The following is a 10,947-nucleotide window of genomic DNA, read 5'->3' as shown; positions in this document are numbered from 1 at the left end:
AAGTCGTGGAGCGTGAACTTGGTCGTAGTGTTTTGGTTCTCTTTCACCTCCATCATCAGTATTGCTTCCAGATGCAGCAGGCAGCTCAAACTAATAAAACCTCCCACAATCCCCTGTACGCTACTTGCTCACCACCAAAGAGCTAGAGAACAGAGTGGAGCATTTAGCTGCTAAAGATACACATATTTCACTCAGTTGATGGAGACCAAAACAGCTAAACAGAGTGAATATTAAAATATATATATAACGTAACGAGATGGACAGAACCACGACTATGAATGAATGCCATTGTTGCTGCTTATCGGCTTGATGTGTTATAGTTATAATATATACGTGTTATAATATACTATTTGCCATAACAAACACATAGTAAACATGTGATTAATACATCATATGTATTGTTATTGCTTTACACGGGGTAGTGATAATACTATACATATGTGTTTACTACTTGTACTCAATCAGCTAATCCAGAATTAAGCTTTATTTTGGTTTAAAAAAAAGAAAAAGGAAAATAAAAATTGTTACAACGCTACAAATTGAATTTTATTCAGGCAAAGCGAGTCAGTGTTTTTGAGTGTCTTTTTATTAAAGAGGCGTGTACATTTTACACCTGAAGTGTTTTTGTGGAAGAAGAAACATTGAATATCTTCATCCTTATATCAACATGACAATGTATTTTTCATTTGATTTATTTACATTTCAAATGTCGGATATCACACACTAACATTGAACATTCGGACACGTGCAGTACCAGTACAATAAAGAAAACAAATGTGGAATGGACAAACTTAAATTTAAGATTTACATTGCAGTAAAATACAAACATTTTTAAGACTATTACGTGAAAGTGAAGTAAAAAATAAATACAATTAATTCATAAAATTCAGACTTGGAATGCATTTCAATGTACCACTGAGGTAGGTATTCAACAATCATCATCTCGCTGACTGATTTTTTTTATTCATAACAACATGAAAGCATTTATGGCTCACGAAGAAAAAGACAAATAGTATTATTATTTTTTGGCAAACTGATTAGTATTTTCCAATTATGTTTTTTTAGGCACCTACAACCAAACATTTACAAATGGCTCTTCATTATAAGGAATAAGGTATCCAGGTAGCTTTGAAGTATAGGTAATATTCCTTTAAAATCAGCATGCCTTCCCATTTATAAAATCTTTGTGGCAGTGACATTGATAAAGTGCTCAATAGTAAACTGTGGTCACTCCGCATTAGAAGAAAAATATACCTCCATTTCAGTGTGTAAGTGATGTCAGAAACGTTTCTGTTAAAGTACCTTTTTCATAAAATATAAGACAGAAGCAAAACATAAAACACAGACAACAGCAGTGTTGAGACATGAAGACAAACGTGTAGTCTTGAAGAGCAAGTCATCTACTTTAGTTGCTTTTCCAATTTCAGAAAGAAGTCTTTTGAGGGAACGGCGTCTCAGCAAAGATCTCCACTAAATGTCTTTGCTCGCGCTCGTCTTTGAATCCAGTGGAGGAAGATGTCCTGACAATATGTCATACACGTGGTAGTACAGTAAGTCACAGACTTATTTCAGTACAGGTTTTCTTCTGCAAGTTCATCTGAAAGGAGAGAGAGAACAACATTGGTAAATTCACTGTAGGTTCCATTTCACTAAAGGGAACTCATTGGATCAGTGGCTATTGTTTTACCTTGCTGAAGGCCACTCTGCATATAGTGGTTGAGTTGATGCAACCCAGTGTTTTGCTCATGGCGTCCCAGCTGCAAACTGAAGGGATCCATGGCAGTGAACTGCTTTGCAGGCAGCGGCTCCTCTGTGATGGTCGGGGAGATGGTCTCCGGCTCCGACTGCAGGGACCCACTCCTGCAGCGCAGCAAGCTCTGCTGGTAGCCGTACGCTGCAGCGCCGGGATAGGACATGGCGCTTTTCCTCGCGCCCATGTCCAGGTCCATCAGGATGCTGTCGAACACGCCGCCGTCAAGGACCAGCTTGAGAGGAAGGGCTGATGGGAGCGGGGCGTGGCAGGGCCAGTCGCAGGCCGAGGGCGGGGTGTTAGCGGTTGCAGGTCGGCCCACATTCTGAAGCGGGCTGTGCGTGCGGTACATGGAGAAGCTGCTGGCCAGGGAGGAGATCTGCTGAGCCAGAATACTAATCTCTGCCTGCTCCCTCTCGTTGTAATGCGCCGTCTCTATGGATGTGGGAGATTGGCTGGGGGTGAGAAGACTGGAGTGTGTGGGCAACTCGTGGTAGGGGACATGATGCACTTGGGCAAGGCCGCCCCTTTGTGGCTGCTCGAGGAGGCTGAAATCATCGTGATGTAGAGCACAGTCCATTGGGCTCTCGCACATGTCCGACACGGACGGGCAGTCTGGAACTAATCGAGCATCGGCCGTACAAGCTTGGAAATCATAAGTCGACGATGAGGAGGAGGCTGGAGAGCGGGCGGCGAGCTCGCCGAAGGCCGCCCGGTCAAATGTCTGTTCAGAGGCTGAAGAGAGGGAGCCGGAGGGTGATTGGTGACAGGTGAGCCCTGCCTCTGGGTAGGAGTAATAGGGAGAGCACTCAGGGGAGGACAGCAGCTGATCTCTGTATCCATGCACATCCATCAGGAGGTCATGGCTGAGCTCCTCCTGCTGCAGAGTGGAGCTGGAGGAGGCCGGGCTGTAGGGAGGGGTGAAGAGAGCAGGGCTCTGTCCCGAGGAAGCAGGTGAGCGTTCGCCTTGGGAGGAGGCGTACGTCGCATAGCATATGTCTTGCTCCGTCTCCCTCCTCGCTTTAGCAGCTGGCTCCTCGCTTTGGCTGCTGGACGTCCTCCGTCTTTTAAAGCACTTAGTGTTGTTGTAGGTTGGAGTGTGAGGCGCCTGTTGATCCGCAAAGTTTTCCAGAAGCGATGGCCTGAAGGCATCGCTGCTGATTTTCTTCTGCAGAAATCGGGCCTCCGTTTCACTGCAAGAGGAAAGCATGTATTAAGTTGACGTTCTCGACTTGAAACTCATGGAAAAGGTGTCTTGCTGGGGAAGTGAAGTCGGTCATACCTGATGATGAAGTTGGTGCAGCTCATGCCCTGGCACTCCGCCTCCTTGTTCACGCGACTGTAGATCCAGGTCCACGACAGATCTTTGCACTGGAGTCTGAGCACCATCTCCGCCTGGAAGCCCTCATCTGCCTGCACTGGGCGGGACAGGGAAGAAACATCCAGGGTTATGATCGTGCACAATTAATGACATGCGCACATAGAAAATATGTTTTTTTCTCGCTCTGAACAATGCAGCCGGTGTTAAAACAAGTTTTCCTGCAAAAGACGCATACTTACTTAAACTTCTATGAGAATCTGCACTCAAAGAAAGATCTTCAGGATGGATGAGACTGTACCACGATCGACCGGTCAACTCTTCTGCTGAATACCCCAAAAAATATAAGACGCTGAAAAGGAAAAGACATGGAAACGTTTGTCAGTGACCAGAACAAGAACATTTTGGTTATCTCCGTTTGAAGGGGGATCTGTGCATTTACCTGTCTGACAGCTGAGTGAAGGTCATATCTAGTCGGTGGACACTGTTGAAGCCGTCACAGGAGTGGGAGTCGAAGCTCTGCAGGCGGTTGGCCGTGGGGGTGCAGAGGGCCACAAACAGAGGCTCGCTGGCGGGGAAGACCGAAGAGGAGGACGGCCACGGCTGAGGGAACGACCGGAAGCTCCCTGTGACCGTCATGGAACAGCAGCTGCCGCGTTGCAGCTTGAAGGCCTTGGAGGTCTGCATACAACATATAAAGCTCCTCTCTGAAGAAAGATAAAGGATCAGTTTAGTGTTTCGGTATACAAATATGGATGGCACAAAATGAAACGAGTGTTTGGGGGAGAAATATGGCCTGCATAGCACTAATAATACAGCAACATTGTGATGCTACACACAGTGATCCAAGTTTAAAATGCAACATTTGGCTAGTCGACAAGCGATGTTAAAGTCTTTAAAGTTACCTGATGGTGAGTTGGGATCAATTTCCAGGTTTGATTTCACAATATCAATGTCAGAGCGTTCCACCATGTCGTAGAAAGTGTCTCCTTGCAGCACATCTATCTGGAAAAATTAGATTTTTTTTTTCACAGTTAGATACGAAACAATGAAAGCCCAACGAGAAGTAAAGGAAACAGCAGATGTATAAATCGACTCACCGTGGAGAGGCCGAGATATTCCTCCACATTCTCGGACACGTAGACCAGCCTCCCCTGTGCGGTAGTGACCAGGATGAAGCCGTGCAGCGCTGGAAAGAAGGCCTCGTACGGCAGAGAGTGGCGTGATCGTGCCTCAGCCGGGAGTCCTGAGGGGAGGAACGAGTGAGGTGAGCCTCGGTTACACTCCATGCCTCTGCAGGTTTAGCTTTGATACGGTTCCGGCGGTGCCACAAACTTAGTCATATTTAGTTTGACAGCAACGCAGGCTGAATGCAGATGAAAGGTTCAAAGATATGAAAGAACGACTGTCACCGGAGTGTGAAGACTTACCGTGGAAGAGAACAGACTTCCTGATGTACGCGCAGATGACGGACATGGAGTGCAGGTAGGAGAGACGCTCCTGGTCCTCCTGGGTGACGGGCAGCAGGGCGCGCATATTCCGGATCTCATGATTGATGTGGTCCCGTCGGGCTTTGGACGCTCCTTTGGTAGATCTGTGAGAGACCATGGCCACTGAGGTCAGGGGTCGGAAGATAACTGAAGAAACTAGAGCTAAGAAGACAAAGTTGTCTAAAGCCACATAAAAAAATAAAAATAAAAGATCTGTTTGGAGGTAACCCTCCTCTCTACTCCAGTGGGAATAATATAATTGCCCTGAACAGATCAAGCCTCTTTTTACACAATTCAGCCCGGTGTCTCTTCCTCGAGGGTTCCTATGGAAACTGCTGATATGAGAGGCTGCCGTGTCTGCGGCAGACACGAGGGCTCTCAGTAGACTTTGTCTGTGTGATCAGGATCTGTCTGGGCCCATCCACAGAGAGCCTGGGGCTTTTATAGCTGCCAGGGCTTCAGCGTGGGCGTCACACACAAAGGGGAGGCTGGGCTTCTGCTGCTGCCTTCATTGCCTTATAAAGCGGGTGTCCTCGGAGCGGGGCGCCCCGCGTCACAAGCACACAGAAAGTGCCACAAAAGGAGAATTCTGTCCATTTGTATCCCGGCACCGAAACAATAAAGAGTCATTCACATTATGTAATTGATAGCATACGCTTAGGTTTTTTCAAATATTTTTTAGGGATACTCACTCTAGAAGTAGATTTTAAGCCTGTTTATTGAATATTATACTATTACATCTGCAGACCCATTGTTAATTCCCCACCAAAGCATTTTTTTTGAGGCAAAACTGAAACCAACTTGATTTTTCTCATTTAAAAAAAAAAAAAATGTAAATGCATTATCAGCATCATTGTTGCTGGATTAGTATATCTCATACAGTATCGCGCTGCAGACAGGAAAAAAGTGGATTAAGCGCTCCCCGCGGTGCGCGCGCTGCAGGCAGCAGCTACACGGCCATGTGTTGGTTCGGCCGCTAGAGGGCGAGGCGAGGAGAGGAGGCACTGACCTGAAGCTGCTGCAGGAGGAGCTGCGGGGATCCTCGGGCAGGAGGTGAGCGCTGCACGGAGCAGTGACGTGACACTTGCAGGAGTTGCACCAGATGGTCATTTTGACGCCGATGAAGCCACCTGTACGAGTGAAGCGTGCAGAAGTTCCCTCTAAAAACACGCACTTTAAATAAAGGGATGAACTAATGTTGAGTCAGGCCCAGAACACTGAGCTCGTACCTGTGCGGGTTCTGGTCCGGATGAAGAGTGTGGAGCCGTTCTGCCCGTCCCTCCTTTTATAGCCACTCAAAACCTGACACCTCTCAACCAACTCTGCCGGTGGGGAAGAAGGAGGGAAAAACAAAAAGGGATAATGTTGCTTGTTGTGACGCGATGACAAACGATCGAGGCGGGTTATATTTAGTGAAGTGAGCCCTAAAAATAACCCGTTAGCTCGGACGCAGGATGCCAATCGGCATTAATGATGGCGTTGATGTAGCGCGCGCGTGTAAGTAAGTGTGACGTTTCACGTAATCATTTCAACCGTCTGCAGGTGTGTCCGTAATGCGCGCGACTAATAATGTGTTAATTAGATCATAAGAAAATACGGACTTAGTGGCTAATCAACAGCACCTGGCGCTGTTCTGGGGGATTCATGTGAATGAATCCGCGTGGCTGTTACTTAATAACGAATTAATTATCATGTTATTAGCCAACAAACACACCCAGTCACACAGGGGGACCATTTTCCCGGCAGAGGGTTGTGGTTGATCAACAACATTGAAAAAAGTTCTAACTTTTTTTTAAATGTTAGAGACACGACACCAGTTTCAACGCTGGTCCCCTACCTTGTTATACAAATACTCCATTGCAAGTCAAAGCTCTGGAGGTAAAATCCTACTCCACAAGTGCAGTAGTATTAACAGTTAAATGTACTTAAAGTATCAAAAGTGAAAGTCACCTGTGATTAATGACGTACATCAAATTGCATTATTAACACTAATGCGTCAATGTTGAAGTAGCGCGAGGACTTGACTGTATTTTACCCCATTGTTTCCAAACCTAAGGGTCGGGCTCACTTCACTAAATATAACCCGCCTCGATCGTGTTTGTGTTTGTGTTTGTTTGTTTATATATATATAATATATATATATATATATATATATATATATATATATACACGCATACTATAAGAAAATAACCGCTGACATATTTTTCATGATGCAGTTTGGAGTGAAACTCATTAGTTTAAACTGCAGTGTCATTATCATTCAAATCTCAGCAGAAAACCAGCCCGATGCATCATTGTTTAATTTTTCAACAGATCTCAGTCTGTATCCACGGGGCTTTAACTGCGTGTGCATTAGTCACTCAATTAAACCCTGTTGGAAGAGAATTAAGCTACAGGTCTGCAAGCGTGACGCACTGAGAGGCTCACACAAAATTAGTCTTTTAGCAGACGAGTAGATTATGAGCCTCTCAGAACATGACCAACTGGAAACCTTGCATTTTTACAAAAGGATGCAACTCATCCTGCAGGAGTTCATTATGAAACCTACAGAATTATATTGCCAACTTGTTGCTTTCTTTTCCATCGGTTTACATTCTCCAGCTTTAGTCCTCTGAGGGCTTGAGCTTTTCTCAAATCCCCAATTTGGTGGCCGCAACAACGCTGGCAGCAGAGAACTAGAACTTGATTGAAGGAATTGCACGAGGATGGGGGGGGACAAGACAAAACAAATCACTCCGAACAAATCCTCAGTCTGATTCTCAAGGGCCACTGGGATTGTCTGAGTCCAGAGGGGAAATTAGAGTCATTTGGCCGAGGGCCTCCTTGCATTAGCGCCTGCGTCGCTGGCCGAGGCAGGGCTTCGGGGCCAGACAGCGGAACCCAGCGCAGCCCCGCTTCCTGTGTGCGGCGGGGCCAGGCGGGACAGGGTGTCTCTGCTGCCTCACTTTAAGCTGACCCCCCGTCTGTGGCCTGCACTTAACACTGCAGATAACGCTGGCTTTATAGCACGGGGCTGCTGACAGACGGGAACAAACTGCCAGGCCGCTACTGGTAGCAGAGGCGAAGATTGGAGCTGGGGTTCAGGGTGAGACACTTTCTAATGATGGGGGACCCCCACCCCCAAAAAGCAGTGTACACGTCCCATTAGGTAATTAGGTAGTCTGACAGCCAGTGGCACCACGGCTTCAGAGCACCCACTGAAGTAGACGATGAGGGCCATCAGACAGGCCGGCTGGGGCAGATCCAGCTCTCTGGATTTCGGCAGGAAGCAGAATCTGGTGGAAGTGCAGGGTTCAAAGACCCGCTCACTGTTAAGAGCCACATACAGTAGCTCCAAGAGGAGCCGCACATCCAGAGACAAAGAGGTGGAAATCACACCACATCTGGCTTGTTTCGGTCACATTCAATTAGGACGATCTAGTTTGTCATGATTATCATTCATGATGTGTGGGCTGTTTAACAACAACTTCTGAACATGTAGGGAGTCGTTTAATAGTTTCTGGGCCCTTGGCCTGCAGCTGGACCCCCGATGGTGCAGCACTGGCTCCCATGTTGAGTTCAGCCTCGATCGAATCCCTACCGCGTCAGAAATCCTCCTTATGCTCAACAAGTTCGGACAACAGGAATGACACAGAGAAACTGCATGAAGAACTCATTTCAAAAAGGATGCACACATTGAACTCAAATTGTCTCAGATTTATTATTGATACAGTAATAAAGTATATTGCACAGGAAGTCCTGACCAACCTTGACAGTCCCCTCTGACAGTCAAATATAAAATAAAAACAAGACGCATAGGGAGCCTGCACAGTTGTAAAACTATTCCAAATACACTACATACTTTGTTCTGGTTTTTTCCTCTCGCGCCAAACATTCTTTGTTATTTATGAATTATTACAACCAGATACTATGAGCCCCTAACTATAGAATACACTTCTCGGCATGAAGTTTGGTCATTGTACTTCAGTCGGCTCGTCAAATGATTACTGCTCACTCAATAACTTTATAATGAGCGTGCGCTCTAATTTAATGATGCACTTCCGTTGACAGAAGCAGAGTTTTTCTTTTTCTAGGTTGGCAGCCTGCCGAGTTGGAACTGTTTGCTGAAGCCTCTCAAAGTCAAAGCAGAAATAACAAGGAGAAACTGCAGTTTAACATCACTGCCGATTAAACCGCAATGGCAATATATCTCGGCTAAAAATCACCGAAACGTGGTCCTCGAGCGACCGTCACTGAGCAGATTTGCTGTGCAGGTATTGGATTTCTGACCAGAGTGTCTCGTCTCCATTGTCCTTTACTAAATATTTACTTTGTCATATTCCTGAAAAGCTCTTGACTGTAAATACCATCACCCATAATCTTCACACGCAACAAGGACCAAATAAAAATGACTTCCACACCACACATAAAAAAAAAAAAGACAAGACGACATTTTTGCCAATGGCCACTAAAGAGCTTGATTTGTTCACCCGCATTTTTGTTTCCGTGAACACAGGATTAGCTCTGCTGTGGTTTGACGTGTCGTCCAAGTAACGGGGTACTGAGGATTATCAAGTGTGCGACACGTCCATGCCTGTGCACAGCGTACAGGCATGAGACTGAGTCACATTGGCACCGCCGGTCTAGAAGTCAAACTCAGACTTGGTTTGGGCAGACGAAACGTCTCACAAAGCAGCACCAACGCGTCTCCTCTCCGTAAGGCCTGTCTTGCCACGATTGGCTTTAGTGCAGATATTTGGTGACTCCGACCCGCGTTTAGGATTGTTTACACTGCTTTACATGAAACACACAGATCTGTAAACATTTAGCGTGTAGGTCAGTGTTATCCAGTCCAGATGTTTGGGACCCGGAGCCCTGTGGGGGTTTCCTCCTGGCCAGCTAATCAGGGACTGATACAGATTCAATTTGACTATCTGGCCGGACAGAAGAGGCGGCCCCAAAGACCGGGACTGAAAAGCATTGATGCAGCTCACAAGTGTGTGGTAACACAGCTCCTATTCACATTGAAATAATAGGCAGTATAAATGCAACTCTTTTGCCTGTATATTCATCCTGACCACATCACATTCATTTCAATGTCATGCCCTATTAGTTATTATTATAAGATTCAAAGGGTACGCCCGGTGATACTGTTTTTTTTGTTATGTCAACAAATCCCGTAAAGAAAGACCAAACCAGCAATTTATCTCTTAAATATTGTCTGTGTATCCAAAGCTCAATATGTATATATCTCACTGCAGACTTTAACTGTCTCCCTAAAACGATTAAAAGCACAGAAATGAGCCACAGCACTGGACTGGGAGAAGAGTTTCTTCATAACAATGAACATTAGTTCACTTTGAGTCGATCCTGAATACACCGTCCTGCTGCTGCCCCGAATCCTCCACTGGAAATAAATCCTCCTTTATTTATACTTTATTTATGCCTGTAAAATGTGAACGTTTTAGGAAATGAATGACGGGTTTCAAAAATGCTGAGACATTGTCGGTCTTTTTATGGGATTCCTTGACTTCATCAAAACTATAGAATATCGGCAAGCTCATCATTTACTGAAAGTGGGTGGAGATAAAAGTAGTTTTTTTTTTTTTAAAAGACCACCACCACAAATGCGTTTTCAAAGTTTTGATCTAAAATGTGAGATTAGAATAAAACACACACCCTGAATGAACATCCCCAATTTGCATTATCCCAAGTGTGTATTCTAATAACAGCCCTTAACAACATCCGCTCAGGTTCAGCTTTGCTTGCACTCGTACACAAACGCGCACACACACCGTTCTTTCCCCGCACCGTGACTGAGCGGGTCACGAGGAGTCGGATCGCTGCCGGATTGTCTATAAGAGGAACGACTACGTGACGCATATTAGTGACCGTCTCTCCCGCTACAGCAGGCACACTGAAGCATCATCGCGTGTAGACGTGGACCATGTGCTCGCACACATACACAGTATATATTTGCATCATGATTCCTCTCTACGTTTGGCACTGAAAAAAAAAAGCGCAGGGTAAAAGGGGGCGGCAGGTGTGTCGCACTCTTCCAGTGACGCTACGACTTTTCTTGGAAGAATACAACAGACGACCACAAATATAAACGTGAAAAGGCTTCTTTTTTTGTTTTGTTTTTGTTTCTGGGGGGGAAAGTAGATGTCTAATGGATAGCAAGTCTTATCACAGACTCAATGATGCATGCTATTGAGGGAGGTAGATGGACATGACCATTTTACAAGGCTTGCTTCAGTCACTCTGCAAATCACCTTTGAGGCCGCTAAGAGCCCGGTGAAGTCGGTAAAAGATGAGCATTGAAAGTCAGTCAAACAGAACCACAAGCATAACACAACATACCAAAACTCACGCTGCTTGCATTTAACACCAAAGTAACACGTTAGACA

The 10,947-nt window shown here is 45.6% G+C and overlaps 1 protein-coding gene across 1 annotated transcript; it reads right to left on the bottom strand.

Annotated features, from left to right (window-relative positions):
- Window positions 1-1,568: 1,568 nt before the first annotated feature.
- npas4l (neuronal PAS domain protein 4 like) lies at window positions 1,569-5,668 on the bottom strand (the record flags this gene model as incomplete). The annotated part of the gene is made up of 9 exons (XM_079230251.1): window positions 1,569-1,597; window positions 1,688-2,943; window positions 3,033-3,168; window positions 3,311-3,420; window positions 3,511-3,775; window positions 3,974-4,073; window positions 4,169-4,314; window positions 4,499-4,662; window positions 5,568-5,668. 9 exons carry the CDS (start codon window positions 5,666-5,668, stop codon window positions 1,569-1,571), a joined length of 2,307 nt encoding a protein of 768 aa, XP_079086377.1.
- Window positions 5,669-10,947: the final 5,279 nt, after the last annotated feature.

This window comes from Taurulus bubalis (assembly GCF_910589615.1).
Source record: "Taurulus bubalis genome assembly, chromosome: 14".
Classification (NCBI taxonomy): Eukaryota; Metazoa; Chordata; class Actinopteri; order Perciformes; family Cottidae; genus Taurulus; species Taurulus bubalis.
This window is presented reverse-complemented; position numbering and strand designations above follow the sequence as displayed.